At 32.6% G+C, this 21,508-nt stretch overlaps 1 protein-coding gene across 1 annotated transcript; it reads left to right on the forward strand.

Annotated features, from left to right (window-relative positions):
- Positions 1–6,287: 6,287 nt before the first annotated feature.
- On the forward strand, positions 6,288–21,301 carry LOC143223071 (histone-lysine N-methyltransferase MECOM-like). The gene is made up of 3 exons (XM_076450487.1): positions 6,288–6,752; positions 15,609–17,164; positions 20,739–21,301. Exons 2-3 carry the CDS (start codon positions 15,673–15,675, stop codon positions 20,777–20,779), a joined length of 1,533 nt encoding a protein of 510 aa, XP_076306602.1. The 5' UTR covers positions 6,288–6,752; positions 15,609–15,672; the 3' UTR covers positions 20,780–21,301.
- The last annotated feature ends 207 nt before the right edge of the window (positions 21,302–21,508 follow it).

The following is a 21,508-nucleotide window of genomic DNA, read 5'->3' on the forward strand; positions in this document are numbered from 1 at the left end:
GGTGATTTTTCGGTGGATTTCTGTTTTAAATTGTGTGTCGGTTCTTGTAATTTTGAGGTTAAGAATTGATATTTGATTGTTTTCTTCCTGTTCACATGTGAAGTTAATGTTGGGATGTATAGAGTTAATGTGATTGAAAAAATTAAGTATGTGTTCAGTAGATCTGAATCCTGCAACATTAACTTCACATGTGAACAGGAAGAAAACAATCAAATATCATTTCTTAACCTCAAAATTACAAGAACCGACACAAAATTTAAAACAGAAATCCACCGAAAAATCACCCATACTGGACTATACATTTCTTGGGACTCAGCACATGAAACAAAACAAAAACTCAACATACTAAGAAACCAAATAAACACAGCCATAAAACTATGCTCACCAGATAAAATTAACGATGAATTAGACAAAATAAAACAATACTTCATCAACATCAATAAGTTTCCTCCACAAACCGTAGAAAACATTATACGCACACACCTAGACAGAAAGCAAAATCAACCAACAAAAGTAAATATATCTCACGAATCAAAAAATCACGAAACCTTTACTGCTGCATACCATATATTCCCAACATCAGCAGACAAATAATCAACATTTGGCAAAAACTAGTAACAAAATATGATATTCCAGTTAATTCCAAATTTATTCAAAAACCAGGCACAAAACTAAGGTCTATACTATGTAAAAACTACACTGACAAACACCACACCAACATTATTTATAAAATACAATGTGATAACTGCCACGACTTCTATATTGAGAAACAAGTAGAAAATGGAAATCAGATTCAAAGAACATAAAAAGTCACCTTCACACGTTTTCGAACACTGCAAGTCAAATAAACACAACATAACCATAGAAAACACTCAAATACTGAATAAAGAAACAAACATAAACAAACGCAAAATTAAAAAAGCCTTACTTATACAACAACTTAAACCCAAAATAAACCAATACAAAGGAACGCCTTTATACCTATATTAAATATAATAAAATAAAATTATATATTAAAACATCTAACACCGCCCTCTACATTCCGACACTCAGTTACACAACCCCTTCCAAACATGTGGTCAGCTTTCGGTCAGTTACCTCTTTCTTTCTTTGTGAACCTGATGATGACCGAAGAAGGTCGAAACGTTGTTCGCTCTTCTACGTAAAATATTTTCTCAACCCAAACGAGCCGTTTTTACATATATATTTCTCTACAAGTGGGGTTTCTCGACATCACTGATTAGAGCAAAAATAAGTTATGCCAAGTTATTCTAACCAAGTACAGGAAGTTGACTGATTAGAAATAGTTTTTTGATGAAACTAAATAAAAATAATAATAAGTAATGGAGATGGGAGCCGTTAACAATTGCTTGTTCATCACTGCTGTTTATGAAGCTATAATTACTGTGTTGTTAAAGGTGTTTGCAAATAGAGGCTAAACATAAATGTACATAATGAATCACTTTTCAGCTTTGGATGTTACTAACATCACCCAAAAGTATTATAAGCTAATGTAAATAAATAATAATAATTTATGTATATTGCAAAGCTGCTTAGGCAATCTTCCGACGTACCTGATTTTGAACTACAATCAATGACGTGCCATCTACCATTCACGTAAAAAGATTGACTCTCACTCTTATAACTCACCTACAGCTTAAAGTACAGAGAGGATTATAGTATCGCACGGATTCAAACCCGGTTAGTTAGCTCCGAAATCGAAACCTCTACCACTTGATCAGTCTCTTCCAGCAGTGACTTGAGAAAGCATTTTGGTACAAAAATATAAAAAAGTCCTAATGGAGAACATAAACTTCTTTTTTCACATAAAAAATATACTCACAAGCAGCACACCATTAAGATTATATTATCTCTCCATGCAACTTCAGTATTTCTATAAAGGCCATTGGAATGAGACAGGAATAAGAGAAGTAATAAAGAAATAAAAAAGGAGATATATAACACTAAAACTTATAAGACATGTTGACTGATGCTAGCTAGATTGTGGAAATAGCTTTAAGCCTTGATTCACTAATAACTACAGAGGTCTTAGATTTATTAAATGTTGAAACTGTCATAAGAGTTAAAGTTTACTAGGTGTTGTATTTTAAGGATACTAATTTTATAAATAATTAGCATTACTAAACTTCACAATCAATCTCGAAGAAAAATAAAGGCAGACGCCACAGTAAAAAAAAACCTATTTTTATATAATGAATGACTTTTAAAAGAATTTACCACATTTCATTCCTTGTTGACATATGTCATAGGGTTTTCTTGGATAACATAGCTTCATTTTTACACTTGTATATGTTTGTTTGTTTTACTTCAGTTTTTACACGCTTATGATGTTGCAGTTTTATAAGTACGCATAAAAATAAAACAAAATGTGCTCTGATTCTAGTGAAAACGTAAGTATGATAAAATAGTGAACGTGCCAAAATGCTTGGTAAATAACAATGATAATTAAAAGAAAATGTTTTGTTTTTGTTTGTTTTATTAAGTCATTTTCACCTGCTCAAAGGAAATGCGTCAAAAACAGATTTTTTTAACCGTAACAAAAACGTTTTGTGAAAAAAAGATGCAATATTTTGTAGTTTGGTACACATAAGGGTTTCAAATTATAAGGATACGTTAAGTAATGGACTTTATTTATATGAACACAGTTATAATCCTCTGAAATAATTCAGCCCACAACTTAAGGATATGCTAAGTAGAGGTCTTTATTTATACAAACACAGTTCTATTCCTCTGAAATAATTAACACTACAACTTCATGTTGTCGAGGACTATATTTTGGTAATAAAACTATTAAAACTTCGTTATTTGATAAAACGGAAACATTTTAGATGCAAAGCGAGTTTTCAAAGTGAAAGCCATTAACGGCTTCAGTTAAGTTTTTAATATTTTGTAAATACGAAACATTGGTTTTAATCATATACCCCGTTTTATATTCAGAAACATAGCTATTTAAGAGTCATTGTAACGTGTATTGATAAAATTATCGTTTAGATTCAAAGTGTCTATAAATATTACTAATTATAGACATAGAAAGTAGTTCAAAGACAGCAGTGTAATTTGAAAAGTGTTGAACAAACAAAATAAGTAATAAATAAAAACTGAGAATAGGACGTATGAAAATGACATCGAAATGGTTGTATTAAAATTAACGTTATTATTATATAATACGGTATTTCAATAACCACGTAAAACACTCTGTGGATGTTTCTACTGTAGTAACATTGTTAAATAAATTTTCCCTTATAAAGTAACATAATTTTTTCTTAAAGTTAAAAACACACATAATTTACCATCTTAAATTATTTTAAAAGGTTAAACCGTTTCACTTTTCTGGTAGGTTTACATATTTCATCGTAATTGAATAATTTTATATTTTGCCTGTTTTAATACTCACTGTAAAGTACTTAAGCAGAAGTTACACCCATATGGTGTGAGTTCACAACCCTCCCTTTAAACGTGGCTTAACATCCGGAATTAAATTACGAAATATTAAATGGTAATACTTAATACAAATGAGCTTACTTGTAAAGGTAAGCATTTTGAAAAGTTACTGTTTTCTAAAGAAAAAAAGTCTCCATAAAATATTATAATTATAAAATTATTTTAATGACATGTATTTAGCTGAAAGACCTTTTGTTTTATGCTCAAAAAGCACAGATGACTTTTATTGTGTTTATACATTTACACCTTGATATACATATGAGTATATATATATATATATATAAACTTTTATTTCTTCTAAAGTTACACCTTTAAGGGGTTAATCTCTGCCTAGTGTTTGTTGAAATACCCAATTTTTTATTACAGCATGTGTTACAAAGGCCCTATAATACCAAAGTTATTGAAATACAAGCAATCTGATGTGTAAGTAGTTTAGAATTTGTTTGTTTATTGCTAAGCCGAAAACTACACAAAGGGTTATCTTTACACGCAGAGGGAATCGAAACCAAATATTTAGAGTTATAAGGTCATAGACTTGCTGCTGAGCAATCAGGGGTAATAGTTTAGGAATAAATGCGTTTGAAATGTCGTTGAGGTCTATGTGGAACCCAATCGGTACTTCTAGAGTGTCATAAATGTTATGCTTAGGTTTTGGTTTTGTGTCCATTGTCGACATACTTAGTTCCCAATCAGAGACTTTGATTTAATATATGAGTATAGAACAGAACTGTTTAAAAATATTACTATCAAATAGAACAAAAATATTTATTTCTTAGCAATATTATTTTTGTCCAACCTTTTGCATGAGTTAAAACATATAGAAAAGGGCGGTAGCTGGAAAAGTAGTTTTCACGATAAACACTCAGTAGCTTTCTGTACCAGCCTTATTTGTCAAGAAAGCCTCTCGGGAAGTTCCCACCAAACTTGAAAGTAATTGATTTCAGCAACCTTCACTGACAAGTAGATTTATGTCTTACTATCACGTGACTACCACGCACTCATTGTTTACATCTGTTGTCCCTGATATTTGATACTTGTTCAAACACATCCTTGTTAATACCTGGAAAATCAAAATATTTCTTAGAGTGCATCAGCTGGACAATAAGGGTGGAGGGAAAGCACTGGCGCTTCTAAACAGATCATATGTTTATTATAAGGTACAGCTGTAGCCAAAGAACCATTTCTATAGATCACACTTCTGGTCTTTCACACGTAACTGTGAGCTTATGAAGGAAACTCGAATGTGTTTACATATTCACGTATCTTATATCACGCTAATCAATTGCATGCTTCTTATTGTTCTTACTATGATTTCCAAACTATGGACTGTTATCAGCAAATCTGTGCACTCACATTATAAAGAAAGATATCCACTACTGTGGCTTGGTTTACGACTTATTATCTTCAAAACTTTTTCAGTCTGTTGTTTCTGAACTAACACAAGTTATTACATTAAATGTGATTGATTCAGTTTTATAAAACTGTGTTTCCGAAATGTCGAATAACAGGATTTAATACAGCGCTCAACTTACCAATTTATATTTCAAATATTTACCAATTATATTTCAAAGTTATTTTTAAAATGTGTAAAATAAATCAAAATTATACATCATTTCGACATTCTCAGAATAAGAATTTTCAAACGTGGTTCACAAAACATTAAAGTTTAAAAGATGACTACTCCATCATCACTCCAGGGTCGTAAGGAACAGAGACATGAATGATCATAGGAGAGTGGGTAAGGGTGCTGTCAGAAATGTACTCCAAACAGAAAAAAGAAAGTTGTAGAGTGAGTGCAGCATAGTAGACGCAGGAATGAATAGTTAACCGGAGCAAAAAAAAGTTGTATGGTAAGTAGGTAGATGGCAGTGGGAGCAGGAAGGCACTGCTAATGGGAACAAAAAGTGTCGTTGGGTGAGTGGAGCGTAGTAGAGACAGGAAAGAACTGTTGACAGAAATATAAATGATTGTATGTATAAAGAGAATAAAAGTGGTAGAAGCAAAAATGCTAAATTAGCAAGGTCACGAACAAAGATGGTGGTAGAGACAAGGTTAAAAAGGATAATATATGGGTTTGGATGTGACAAAAACAGGGTCAGAACAGTGGTTTCAAGAATAGAAAGTGGAAGGGGGAAGAAATGTCATGTAAGCGAGAGCAAACTTTTTGAACTGGAAAGCGGGTAGATACAGAAGTAGGATAGCTGTGCTAATATCAGGAAGAAAACAAATGTGTTTAAAAACCAATATTGAAATTGGTGGCAGGATTGGAACATTGGGTAAGAAGGGACATAAAACCGTCTGGAGGTTGTATCAACAAATAATCGATACAAATATGCTATAGTAAAAGCAGAATATAGAGTATCGAAATTACTGTGTATCAAGAGAAAATAAGAAGAAATAAACATGGGTTTGAGATTTGCGGGAATAGATACGACTGTATTTAGAGTAAATAATACAAATATGGAGATTAGATGTATAGGAAGGAGGAATTTATGAAAATTGTTGGACAGTAGGAGCACTAATTACTGTGTAGGAGTTACAAGGCAGTAAAAAATGACACGAAGAATAAATTACATTTCAGTTGTTACTTCAGGAGGTAACAATAAAAGTAAATGTTTACATTTCTGAAGAGAGCTAGCACTACTGAATGAGTTTGTCCTTCTGGATTCTTCTCACAGTTTCCATGGTAACAGAAACAAATATCCTAGAGCAAAGAGTAATTTTAAGATCGTGACAACAGAAAATGTCGTTATTTGAAGAAAGAAACATGTGTAGGCTGGAGGTGATGCTAGCTTAAAACTGGGCCACAGCGGCTTCACGCACCACCATCTGGAGCAATTACCGGTTTCATGAGAAATATATACAGATTGAAAGAGACAAGCCTCGATGCACGTTACGAGCACGCGCAGGTAGCATTCAGACGTCACTGAGCGAGCCCCTCTCAATCCGTGTTCTTTCGATAGGTTGACACACCAAAGTTCCAGGGTGAAGTGTGAGATGGAAGGTGCGCGGACGCTTAACAGTTTATGATGTGAGTAACTGTGACGAGCACATAGGGGCGCAGCGATCAGCTAGCTTTTAAGCAGGTTTCATGACTGAAAAGCTCTATTATTCTAGCTTTGGTTGTTCGTGTCAGAAGACTCGAGTGGCGCTTTGTGTGCATGTGAGACGGTGAAAGCGTTACTTTGGCTAAGTATCACAGGATATTTTTGTTCGCCTGTCATCCTGTTTACAATATACTTAAACTCAAAATCTAAGAGACTGCTTTAAACGAGATAAGCATTATTACGGTATGTTTCGAATTAATTCATCTACGTTATTCACTTTTGAAATCTAAGGTATTTTTTATAGACTGTATAACATTTGTATGTATAATATTTATGTTTATATACAAGCTAAAGAAAAACCTAACGTTTATCGAAGAGAATTGTTTTCGTATAATTTGATTTTGGCTCAAGGTGACAAAAAGAGATGGGTTTTCGAAATAGCTCAAAATTTTGAGCCAATATTTTTACACTTGTGTTTCACTTCAAAATTATATGTATATATATATATGTGTGTGTGTATATATGTATTCACACATATTATTGAGTGGTATTTTATTTTTAAGCTCTAGGCTTATGCTTATACGTATAAACATTGTAGTTAGCCAAATAGGTTTGATCAGATGATTCTAAACCTTGTTGCTAAAACCTTTTAACCAAATTTTCTATTACTTCATCTCTTTTGAAACAATATTGTCAAATTGTTGTTAACCATAAAAGTGTTTTAAATTTATAATATGCACATAAAAGAAGGTTCAAGACAATAAAAGCCGTTTTACGAATCTAGAAATCTTCCACAATGTTTGTATGACTCAAAAGTCTGCTCAAAGCTATGAATTGACTGCCTGTACATACCTGCCTCTGAATTTTAACTGATAGATTTGATATTAGATTCAACCAACCGTCAACTCCTAGGATATTATTTTCCGATCGAACAGTGAGGTTTAACTTTCACTCTTATATCGGTTCACGAAGTCTCGGATTACAATCTGGGAACAGTAATCCTGGGCCAGGCAGTTTATATTGCATAAGTTTTTCCTGGAGTGAAATTGAGTGCTTAAGTTAGAAAAATCGAAAACTTTTTACATTCTGTACACAATAAAGAAACTTAACCTCTTATTTCTTTCAAAAGAAAAAGGTCCAGTTTTTCTTAATATTACCTGGATGCATAATCACTTCTGGAATAACGTATGGTTAAAAACAATTTGGCTTCCAGATGTAATTTAACTTCTCTCACTAGTCGTTCTAAGGTCCCACAGTTTTATGTGGAAAGTTCAGCTATAGAGTATTATAAAGAAGGTATCTCTGGGTCTGAGTTCTGGAAGGAGAGCGCTATTGTACCTCGTTTAGATATTTTAAGTCAAATTCGCTGAAACTTCCAAGCACGTATCATATAATATTCAAGGTTCTGAAGACTTAAATATGTATAGGGTAACTTGGTTTTACATAAGGTGTCGAATCCAGATTTTGAAATGTTTTGAACCAAAGGTGGAGACGTGTCGAATTATACATGTTTTATCATTTAAACTCAGAGAATGACCTTTTTTAAAAGTGTGTACTAATTTCACTTGAAACATACTTATTGGACATCATATAGAATATCATTTTACCTGAAAAGTAAGGTGTAAGAAATTGGACATTAACATGTTTATTTAAAGTAGGATTACTGCAAAACCTTCATGTATAAAATCCTTTCTTTTTTCATTTTGACAAGCAGCAACAGGGGACTGCAATATACAGCAGTTATTGTACGTTAAATGTTGTTATTAAGCTTTACTTGGTTGCTTCAAACAAATGTGCCCAAGAGTTATCTGCGCTAGTCTTTACGAATTTTGAAGTGATAAACTCGATGGAAAGACAGCCAGTCAACATCACCTACATCCAATACTTGGATTACTTTTTTTTTACTATCGAAAATGAGTATTAACTGTTACATTATAACTCCCAAACGACTGAATGAAAGAGCAAATGCAGTGACGGAATTCGAACCCCCACCCGCATATAACTTATCAAGTGATCTTACCACCTGGCTATGCTAGATCCTTTCATAAGTTAATAAGTCGTTAGAAAGACTACGAAAACAACAAAACTAAAAATAAAAAATAAATGTAGACAACACTTTCACCGAACAGCTTTTATTGGGGCTGTGTCCACATTTTGCAACTGTTTAATTAATTGTACTTGTGTTTTCCTGAACTAGCACACAGTAACCTGAAAAGTTTTCTATTTGTGTCAGAGCTATTTATTAGTAATATCATCACATTATTAGCGCCATTAAAAAGTGAAAAGTAGAAAATGATACGTGTTTGTTGATAGAATATTTTTCATGAAGAAAAAAAATCAAAGCACCAACACTTCTTGTTGTCCCCACTGGTACAGCAGTATGCCTGCGGGCTTAAACACTAGAATCCGGGTTTCGATACTCGTGGTGGGCAGAACACTAATAGCCCATTGTGCACCTTTGTGCTTAATTACAAACAAACACTTCTCGTTATGATCATTACGAATCCATTGTTTTATAAAATAAAATGAATCGCTTTACTTACTACGCCAACATCAGAATCTTGTATCACTGAAGATATTACTGTTGAGTCAATGTTTCGCATAGCTCAATAATCAGCGAGACTTACAACACATCGAAATATGTAACAAAATATTTAAATAATCAGGATTAAGCCTTAAAATCTGGTGGAGTAAAGCAATTTTGTGTATCTAAAATACGCTGAGGTTAACGTACAGATAATTTTAATTTGAAACTACTGTTCACAGTCTAGTTTTCAAATTACTGCACTGATAATTTTATTTATTATTTTATTATGTTGATAATCTTAGTTATTGCTTATATAAATTCGTTTGAAGGTGGTATTTTAATTTCGCCTGGCTGGTTAGGGTGCTCTACTCGTAATTTCAAGGTCGCGGGTTCGACTCCCCGTCACACCAAACATGCTCGCTCTTATAGCCATGGGGGCGTTACTATGTTATTTTACAGTTAACATAAAATTACACCAGAAAAAAAGAACCATTTAGAACAACCTAAAATATTACACTTGCGAACAATTTTTAAAACTGCTGTAGATGTAATTAGTTGCGTACATGTTTGCGTGAACTGTTATAAAAATTCACGATTGTTGAAGTGCATTTTAACGTGCTACTTGTCGTAGGAGGATGATGGAAAAATTTCATTCTGCCTTCAGAATTATTAATTCCCTTCTTGCTTTATTTAAATTATTGTTGTATGTAATCATATTTCAGTTACCTTTAGGAGATGGGCACGGTTTGTATGCAGAAGTGGAAGAGCTTCAGAACCTCAGAGCTGATCAGGTTGAGAAGACTGGTCAAATACCCGTATTTTATGTATAAACGTCCATGTTGCGAAGATCATTAATACAATATTAAACGATTGGTTTTATACTCCACACAGTTCTGACAATGTTGTGGAAGGTCCCGTAATAACTGTTAACTGCACAACAATTAGGGGTTGTCTATGAACTCAGTGAGGAATTAAGAACAGCAATCAGAGCAACAAGAAGGTAAATAACAGATTCAATGAGTTTACTTTAGGTCGAGGAAACTTGCTTTAGTCTTACAACTCTTTGGGAGTTGATTGTATCATCAGAATTAGAAGAAACGCCGTTAGAGGTCTGTATTCTTCACAGCTGAACCGGTTTCTTTCCCTCTTACTGACTGACAGACGTGAATGTGTCCGAATAACCGGAAGTGAATGACATATATTTTAAGTGCAAGTTTGATTTAGTTTATTAGGCATTAGTGTGAATGAATGTCAAGATCGTATTATGCTTCTATGGGAGCATTTGCCACTCGATATTACGTTGACATCATATTAGGCTCAGAATACATTATGATTTTTAAGGACAGAATTGTTTTGGACTATCTTGAACATGGATTGGTCAACAAGAAGTCATGATGTAAGTTCCATAGAAACGTCTTTGAAACTTTCATGGAATTCTTATAGTAGTGAGTATAGAAAGTTTGGCGTTTCGTTGACTGGTCCCTTAGGTACATAAATTGTAACATTGTCGGGAGTGTGTGGTATGTTCGTTACTAGGTGCCTCTTTTTGTTAAATGTGATTTTCTCTGGCAAGATGAGTCAATCATAACAAAATTATTCGCAACCTATATTTAGCGAGTAACGTCTCCTAAAAGATATTCTAATTTCACTTTTTTCAGTTGATTATTATACAATCTGCTATTGAAGTAGTATAGTTACTTGTGGAAGGTTTTATGTACAAATGCATCACTAAAGTTTATTGTGTACTGTTATACTTAAGTTTACAAAACGAAATTCTTTTGATAATAATTACAAGAGTTCAAGAACAATATTTACACGACTATTGAAGTGCTCAAGCTTGGTTAAAAATGTTGATTTAATAAATGTGAGACCCTTTTTACTAGTGCACTACTGGTATCTGCTAACTTCATCCTATGCAACATATGAGCAGAACGACCAGGTCAGAGAACTGAAGGCTCAAGTACAGCCGTTCCCAGTATAGTACTGCTGACCAGAGAGAGTTGAATCTGTCTGTAGTGTCTACCATCATAAGGCTACTCATAATCGAATAATGGGATTGAGTTGGTCCTTATAACTCCCAGCCCAGCAAGCTAACCGTTAGGTTAAGCTTAGCTTGACCCATTACTAAAATAATATTCTAGTTTAATTCTGGCCCACGTGGAACATCAATTAAGAAAGTAATATTTGAGTACCGAGAATGTTTTATTTGTTACAGTATATTAATGTATTAGAAGTGGCTTCGATCATTCGCGGTCACTGTATCGAAACAGAATCAGTGGGTAATGACACCAAATGATTGATTGACTACATCTGAGGACAGTGTATTACTAGATAAAACAGCATTAATATTACAATTTTAAACGTCCTAATTAGTATACCATCTGACTAGTTCTCTCAGCGTTATTACAATTTTGATTGTAGTTTGATGTGCAAGATTCTGCCTTGTTAAGGATTAATTATAGACAGTAACTGGAGAGGGAAGAAAGTCTGAAATATAAATGTTGCTTCAGTATAAAATAACCTCGAGGCTTAAAATGAATTGTATAGACGACTTACTACCGTATAAATATGGCAGTTTGGAGTTTTGGTTATAGATATCTGTATAGAAATATATTCATATATAATTTTTGCGCAGTCATCTATCATTTTCCCAGTTATTTTCCCAGTTATTATTTTGAGAACGTTTGTTTAATATTTATTAATTTATTTTTGAACTTCGCGCAAAGCTACAGGAGGGCTTTGCGCGAGCCGTTCCTAATTTAGCAGTGTAAGAGTAGAGCACCACCTGCTGCCAACTCTTGAACTACACTTTTACCAAGGAATAGTAGAATTGACCGTAACATTATAACGCCTCCATGTTTGGTGTGATGGTGATTCGAACCCACGACCTTCAAATTACGAGTGGAGCACTCCTAACCACCTGGCCATGTCAGGAAATATTTATTGATAGCTTCTATTGAACCTGAGCTAACTCTATGAACTTGAACTAAAAAAGTAGCTTATTGATTAAAAATTCTAATTCTGAAGAACTGGCTAGACGTAAATAATGTCGTAAATCAATCCACGAGAACTCTATATAGCAATTAAAATGTAATAAATAATCAATTTGATAAGTTCGCTATTAACAATATTTTCTCAATAATATTCCATAAGGTTGAGCCAGCTTACAAGATTAGAGTTGGTTCTAAGTCCATAAACCAAGCTGAAAATACAAATTAATCTCCACAAGTATTTAATGGTTTATTTTCATGATTGCTGTACAATGAAATTCTTGATATATAAGGGTCTCCATCCGAATCTCTTTTACGCTGTAAAAACAACCCTGAGTTTATTACGAACACACAGTATAGAATGTATTCGTAATTCCGTAAAGACACAACACACAGTATAGAATGCATTCGTAATTCCGTAAAGACACAACACACAGTATAGAATGCATTCGTAATTCCGTAAAGACACAACACACAGAAAACAGTAAAGCATCTTAACGTTGTAGATATAGAAATGTTTTCATGTACATTTAGAAGTTGATTACAGTAACAATAAATTATAGCTAATCCTCGTACGTAAGTAATGATATCAATTCATCTTTAATTACAGGAAACCACATCTGAATAATGTACTATTTAAAAACATTTCATTTGAATACACGAGTAATGAGAAAACGATAAAAATATAATTGTAGAAGAACTTGTTAATTTTGTATTTTCCATTAAATCTGCAGTTTCAGGATTTTAATGACTTAATTTATTATTCAATAATTGAGATACACTGTGCGTTTTCTATCACAAGTTGTTTGTTTGAATTAAGCACAAAGCTACATAAAGCGCTATCTGCGCTCTGTCCACCACGGGTATCGAAACCCGGTTTTTAGCTGTGTGAGTCAGCAGATGTACCGCTGTGCCACTTGGGGACTTTTTTTTTTTATAAATGAAACTCCGATGGTTATGTAAATTTTGGATATTTTTATACGTGATATCCCTAACCAAATTGTTACGGTAGCACTGTTCATCTTTCTACAGAAAAAAAAAATGTTAGTAATTATGGTTGTAATTTTGAATATGTTTGAGGTAAAAAATTAAACGTCCATTTATCTGCAGAAAACTCACTTCACTCAGGAAAATATCAAAACTATTTTCACATCTGTGAAGATTATTTTGCTTTGTTAGCCTCGTAGATTGATTTTGGACTAACTTAAATCTCGTCAAATCTCGTGTGATATTATATTGTGCGTGCAACAAAAAAATGTGGTTAATTTCGAGAGCTTCCAATCTTAAATGAACACTTTTTAATTATTGAAGGCTTCAGTTCTGCTTGCGACTTAATTTTATTACATTGTATATTTCTAGACAGTTTGTAATATAGAAATAACTTCATTTTTGTTAGTAACTTTTTCATTAGTATCCATAGAAGTTACTGATAATCTTTCTATAAACATATCAGACTATATAGTTTTGTGTAGCTTCTGTGTAAACTTATAATACGATAAGCAACAAGCTAAGTCACAAAGATACAAACAAGCAAAACAATGAAATCTCTTTACTACACGAAAATAATATGTGTCAGGTTTTCCAATGTAATATTTACCAAATTTTTTGTTTGTTTTGTTCACCAAACTATGTTGCGAAACAGTTTGTTCTTTCCCGGAAAACTTATTTAGACAATTCTATAAACAGATATTTTTGTTAAAGATTTGGATCACTACAATCTGTGATAGCCGCATCAGTTAATATATCCATATTATACACACTATATAAAATGAAATGGCCCACAACTTGATTTTTTTCATATCGAAATGACTAGAACTGTCACTAACACCGTTGTATTTTATTCATGTTTTTTATGCCGTTTTTATGGTATGTTGATCGTCCCTCTTCAAGTTATTCTGGCAATTATTTCTTTTTATTTTGTGATTTTCAAGATTTGTAAAGAAAACAATTGTATATCGTTATTCATAATACCGCCCTTACATCGTATTTTATGTTAAAAACATTTGCATGTCGTTATTTATGATTCTTTTCCTTCACAAAATTGTTTGTAATAACAACTGATTTTTTTAATATCCATAGAATGATATGAGAGTGAAGCCATAAATAGAATAATGTATTAGGCTTTGTAAGGAAGAAAAATGCTAATTCACGCTTTCGTAAAAAAAGAAAGAAAGACAAATACCTTAAAACAAAGAACACATTTTTCACTATTTTAAATACATGTGATCACTTTAATTATTTACGTGTACTTAAGTACCAATGTATCAGCAAAGAATAGGATTACGGGTTTCCTTGACCACATTTCACTTAGATTTTATTAAAGATTGTGAGTTATTTTTACTTGATAGAATATATCAAAATTAATCAAATGACAAATAACTCTTACGTAACTTTTGTTATAATAAAGACTGCAAATTTTTCGGTATTATCACGTGAGTTTACAAAGAAAAATTCAATAATAGGCTTAGCTAAGTGGATATCTTTGGTCTGTTTATTAAAAAAAAACGAAAGTTGTTTTTGTTTTGCACTGAAAGTTTGGTCCAGGATATTTCAAATTAAATATAACACAACGAGCCCAGATTTTTTCTGGATTTTTTTATTGAATGACCTCAAAGATTAAGCAAAAATCCAATTACACAACATTACAAACATGTTCACTCAGAAGATGAAATAGTTCAGTTTAAGTTTCTTATCCTGGCTATTTAAAAATACTGCTTTCAAAAATAAACATGTACTAAAGAAAATTGTTAAGGAATTATTCCTTTATCAAAACTAATCTTGTTTGTAAAAAAAAAATATATGCATGATGTTACCGGAAATAGGTCTTGTGTTTATCATGTGACTGTCAACGAAATATGCCTGTTGACTGTTGTTCAACCTACTTTCTTAGGTAGAATATCAGATAGTTTAGATGTGTGATCAACACAGAAAGATATGCATCTCTGAATGGAGAGGGTATCGTTCCAGATCAAACAATAGTACTTAAGAATTAAAAGTTGATTGGCTTTTTATAGTGTAATGGTACTACCAACACAGTGACACAACTCCTCTAAGGTAGCTCTATTCTCAGATAAAAAACAAAAGAAACGCTTCCCATACTTTTCCTGATTAAATAGTATATAGAAATGAAATATAAAAGAAAAGAAGTACATCCTTCAAACAGGGAGTTGATGTAAAAGCTGTATGACATAACTGATATGAAAGTTTGAATATAAATTACGCTTGAAATTGATGTAAAAATATAAAGGAAGAGATCACCTATATTATGTAAAGTGTTTCATGTAATACATGATAAAAGCAGGAGATGTAAAGAAGTAATACGACGATTTTTGTTTTATTTATGTTTTACAATATTTGAATTTGTATTTGAAATCCCACAGGATTAATTGAATATAGCTTTAATGAAGGAATTCATCTTCCAAGCCGATTTATTAAATGTATGTACATTAACTCGATAGTAATATGAGCGTTACGAGGTGTTCTTAGAAATATGAGAATAAATAAAATACGAACTAAATGTATTTTTAAATTTTATTTACAGAACTTAAACATTTAATCACACATGTTTTTGTATTATTGCAGAAGTGTCTTGAGTCAACAGGGAATTTAGATTGTGTATTCTATCAAGGCTATAGGAGAACATCTTATGGTACTCGATCCCAAGCTGGTGCCTTCCTCTTCTATCTGTTACCATGGTTACGGAGTTTTTTCTCCGTTCAATGACAGTTACCAAAACCCACTAATAAAGATGTATAGCCATCATAACCTAGGTTCTCCAAAGCAGGCAACAGTTTGCCCTGATCCTTTAAATCTTGTGCCTTTACCACATTCCATCCATTCACTTCCAATGAACTTGTCTCCTCCTTGCGATATGGATATGCCTTTTGATCTTTCCAAACATAAGAACAGAGTTCCCGCCGAAGATCGACCTGAATTTCGCTCTAGAGTACTAGAAGACACCCAAGACGATGAACCACTAGACCTTCGGGTCTCGCACAAAAAGATACCTCGTCTAGCGGATCATACATCATATAAATCCCACATTTATGACCACAAAAATAGCCAACTTATGTTAAAAACCAGGTCAGGAGCTCGCAAGGATGATGCTTCGTCTTCAGGACTCCAAATGATATACCCTCGCCCTCTCCACCCACTAATTCTGGAATCAATGTACAGAATCGAACAAGACAAGCCGGCTTTCCCAATTTTTGGGCCTCCTGAACAAGTGACAACTTCTTTAGACTCTAGACACCCTTTTTTAAGTAATTTTTACAATAACCGATCCTCGTCTTTTAACTTTGTACAGGCGCACATTGAAAAACTTGGAAAACCGATGCACAACATATTAACCCCAAACTTCAGTAAATCCAAGGAAAGATATTCTTGCAAGTTCTGCGGTAAAGTGTTCCCTCGCTCTGCCAACCTTACCCGACACCTTCGGACCCACACAGGAGAACAACCATACAAATGTAAATATTGCGAAAGATCGTTTAGTATTTCTTCCAACCTTCAACGCCACGTCCGAAACATCCACAACAAGGAGAAGCCGTTCAAATGCTCGCTATGTGATCGTAGCTTTGGCCAACAGACTAATCTGGATCGACATTTGAAGAAACATGAGTCAGATGGACCGACTATTCTTGACGACTCTCCGAAACAAGCAGAAGTCAGAGATGGGACAGATACATACTTTGATGAGATTCGGAATTTTATCGGCAAAGTTACCGATTCTCTTCCCAACGATGTTCAGAAACCTTTTAACTCTACCTTGGACTCTAACTTTTCTATCACTGACCAACTGGAGAGGAAACAGTTACTAACTTCAAGCAAAAACTTCTCTCAGCAGAAGATACCAGTTAATCACAACCTTGATGATAATAACCAAGAAGACAGTTCAAAGTATGAAGTCCTCACTGAAGCAGACAGTTATAATAAGTCTGCTTCAAATGAAAAATTACCTGATTGCGAAACTAAATCTGATGTGAACAGTGATTTGTCCTCACGAAATGCTACGAAAATCTTCGAAACTGACTGCCTTACTGTACACAGACAACATATATATGCTTCGCATGCGGTTGAAGAACCTTCCCAGAATAGCGGCAATAGTGAAGAGGAAACAACTATAGAACATGTGAAAGGTAATGACAAAGATAGACATTGCTCAAGCCCTAAATGACATTCCCTGCTCATCTGTCTGGTAGCCATAAAGACTAGTCAGAAGAAACACTAGTTTGCTCGAAGAATTTAACCAACAGAAAGTTATTTTACCGTCTTCTGTTCAAACGTGACATTTAAAAAAATACTATCTTTTGTAGCAACCTTAACCTACAATTCTAGTCAAATCTACTTCAAACGATTCGCTTACAAATAATAATATTAAAACGAAGACTGATCAGAAATTTGATACGATTTAATAATCTTTATAGCTCAATGAAATAAACATATGATAAAGATCTAGGCATGTTATTAGGACATACTCCTAGGGACAAAATTGTTAACTTCGTATATGCTGATTATATAAGTTAATTTTCTTAACAATCGAAATACAAATTTCAATTCTTTTATTGACAAACTTTCACAATTTCGAACCTTTCTGAGCTCAAGTCATCTGGCAATTCAATTTAATACAACATACGAATACGTGTGTTACTAAAAATATTCATAAAGACTTCTGTTGGCACACAACTAATTTTTTGTTCACTCATTAGCTTTAAACATTAAACAATTATCGATTGTTTATGAGAAAAACAAATGAACTGTTGTTCGAGAAATCAGTCAATAACTGTTTTATTATACCCTTCATCTCTCTTGCTTTCAGTTTTATCAAAATCTGATTAATTAACGTTCTTACATTTAATATTTAAACTACATCGGCGGGCCAACATAAAAACATTAAAGTTTCAATAATAAATCATGAAGTTTTGTAAATTTTCAAACAGCCCATTACCATGTGACCATACTAATAAAAGATGTAAAATATGCAACTGTTTAACATTAACACAAAAGTTTCCATTAAATGCTGGCGATATTTGTAAATTAGGCCTAAGTGAATCAGTGTGTTTTCACTGTGCTACAAAAAGTATCGTCTGCAAAGCTGTATTACGAAGATGCATATATAGCAACGGACTTAACAACCGAAAACACTGATACCTAGCTTTCAAAGCAACATTAAAAATTGCTTCAGCCAATCACGGCAAAGAATTCATGCTTGGGTACAACAATAAAACATGTTTAACTAACGTGCTACCATTATTGTCTCTGAAATAGTTTTTATTTTTAATTGAAAGCTTTATTTAATGTTTAATATGTGTAATGCGCTTGCTTACAGATATAAGATCAGTAACTGGTTGCAATAAATTCAACCACATTGTGGTTAACAGTGACAACGAAAACATTTCAAAGAAACGAGTAGGTTTGATTTATTTGTTGTTCTAGGGTTGTCACAGGTTAGTGTTTTGTTAATAAAACACTTCTCTCACGATGAACAGAGAACGGTTGCTACAGAAATTTTCTAACCTCTGATCTCAAAGGAGTAGAGTGCGATGCTACCTGAGACAATAGGGTCATAGACTTCCATAGATCAGGGAAGACCACCCTTATAAACAACGTCCTTGTTCATCGTCCATATTGAGAGCAGACCATGACTTAATTTAATTCTAGCATAATTATTAATGTCTTTAATCTGAGTTTAAACAAAAGACATGTATTTCAGTGTTAATCTGTTTGTGTTTAGATAGGCCATATCTTCAGGTGATAACTTGTTTATTTTAAAGCACTAAGACACACTTTAAATTGAAAATTTGTTTGTCTTTAGAAACCAAGACACATATTAGGTTGGAATCTGTTTGTGTTAAGGTGTACACAAACGTGTCTTAAGGACGTTAATTTGTTTTAGCTGCTATGATGTACCTTCAAGTGATGACCTATTTTGATAAGGTACTATAGTGTACCTTCAAATGGTGATATACTTGAATTAAGGTATTATGATGAATCTACAGGTGATCTGTTTGTATTAAGGTACAAAGTAATATGATGTACCTAGATGTGGTGATCTATTTGTTTGAAGTATTATGATGTATCTTCAAGTGATCTGTTTATGTTAAGGTACTGCTATGTACCTTCATACGGTGATCCATATGAAACATTATACAAGAAATTTTTCTTTGGATGATTTTCTATAGTAAGGAAAACTGAAGAGGGTAATTAAAATAAATCATCTCGGTAGTACAAAAATGCCTCAAGTTGTAAGTACGCAATAAAATGACGAGGCTGAGTTTTGTAGAATGTTTTTTTTTCGAATCGTATGTTATTTTTAAAGTTAAGATAACTTGAAAATGAAGTGCGTATGTATTTATATAAAGCGTTATATAGAAAGAAATGAAATTGTTAAATATGAAAAAAGGTAACTCACTTTTTCGTAAATATTAAAAAGAAGTAAACAATTTTCGTTAACGTCGTTAAGTATCGCTAGGAATATGCAACTTAGTTATAATTCCTAATAAACGAGCTTGAGATGTCGTGGTTACTTTCATTATTTATAATATAATATTGAGGAACGTAGTAAAAAGTGTGTAAAAAACTGACACTGGGCTCAATTTTCCATTTTGATTTAAGAACAGTCAAATTATATGAATTAAGTATGATATTTGATGTTTAAACACAGAAGTGTAATTTTAGCAATAGTAACGTTGCGTTTAAAACGTTGAATTATTACGAGTCTCACCTCCGTCCACGGTCTGTGTTTATTTCAGTTTTTAGTAAGAATGAAAGAAAATTGTGTTATTTATTTTTAGAAGAACGTTATCTACCCTAATGTTTAAAGAGTAATGTGTATTTATGATATGGGTCTATTCCCTACTTTCTTCTGATCTGACGTGAAAGATTTCAAAAGTTTCGTCACTTGAACTATTTTATTATTCACATCAAAACACGTAATCCGTCCTTGTGGAATGAATGTTTGATTGTTTCCTACTTCTGGTGTTTACATACATACTGTGTTTTTCCATCGTGAAGTTATTTTCTGATCAGAATATTAGAGTATAATTATATCTTGGCTATTACATTGGAAATTTCTAGTTTTAAATCTGTGATTTCTTATACTTAAACAGTTTTAATTGGGCTTAACTCATTGAAAGAATGATAGGTTGAATTTTAGTTGCATGGGTAAAATACATCCCATTGGCCACTTCAAGTACCTGATTTGGCAAACGAATCAATCAGACCAAAGTCGATGGATAATTGTTTTGTAAAGCCAATACGATTATGTTAAAAATGTCTCATACAGAAATTGTACAGTTATAATATTTATTTATAAATGATATCGTAAAGCTATTATTTATTATGATTAAATAATAAAATAAAGAAAAGATATGGTGAAAAAAAACAATAGAAAATCTAAAAATACGTGGTCCTTTGTTAAGAGAACGTCTACTTTAAAAATATGTGGTCCTTTGTTAAGAGAACGTCTACTTTAAAAATGTGGTCCTTTGTTAAGAAAATGTCTACTTTAAAAATATGTGGTCCTTTTTAAGAGAACGTCTACTTTAAAAATCCATTAAGAAATAGTAAAATCAAATTTTAAAGTATAGATCGTAATTATCTGTAGTATTTACGTGACATGACCAATGTTCATGTGATATTAAAACTCCAAAAAGTACGTGAGTCCTGTTTCATGACGTTTATCGGATGCTTTTTTTTTTCATTTCCATTCAGGTACACATTGTACAGAATTTCTAGCTGAGAATGTGCTCTAAAATCTACACAGAATAGCTTTTGTGGAAGAATTTCTCGAAGATAAGCTATATATAGGGCTAAAATTTTATATGGGTGTTTTAAAGACATTTTCAGGTGATTTTTTAACATGAAAATAATTGCGTTACATGTAGTTTTTGCATTGAAGTCTCCAATTCCGTAGCATGTTATATATTTCCATAGAATATTTTATTTTTAATAATTCTTAAAAATTATACAGGACTCAACAAAACATTCGAACAATACAAAGATTACACGTAATTTCACAGCTTATTTAGTATGGCAAGAATTATATGTAATCCTGCATAATATTAGATGTAACAATGATTGTAGATAATTCCACATATTAAGTGTCACAAGAATTATGTATAATTCCTAAAGGTGTATGATGTATAGAGTTTTATGTGTGTATATAATCATTTTGCACCCGGTAATTGTAAAAACATTATGTTTTTGTTACTGCTAGAAAAATATATTGTATGTTGTTTCCAAAGACCAAACAAATAAACACAGCAAAAAAATTATTATTTTGTAACTTGTTTTTTTTAATTTAATATTTTAACATTGGGCATACAAAGAGCACAGAATACTCAAAATAATGATAGTCAGTTTGCTTTAATTATTTGTAAAACCAAACTTTTCACTTCCTTTTTCCTGAAGATCGTGTTACTTATTATAATTTACCTCGGACGAGTCTCCGATTTATTATGTTACGTAAACTAAATATTACG

This window comes from Tachypleus tridentatus, chromosome 8 (assembly GCF_004210375.1).
Source record: "Tachypleus tridentatus isolate NWPU-2018 chromosome 8, ASM421037v1, whole genome shotgun sequence".
NCBI lineage: Eukaryota > Metazoa > Arthropoda > Merostomata > Xiphosura > Limulidae > Tachypleus > Tachypleus tridentatus.

Bases quoted from the DNA above. Each gene is read 5' to 3' on its own strand.
- LOC143223071 (XM_076450487.1), top strand. From the start codon at position 15,673: ATGGTACTCGATCCCAAGCTGGTGCCTTCCTCTTCTATCTGTTACCAT. The intron at 17,165-20,738 runs GTAATGACAAAG...ATTTCCATTCAG, and splicing joins AACTATAGAACATGTGAAAG to GTACACATTGTACAGAATTT.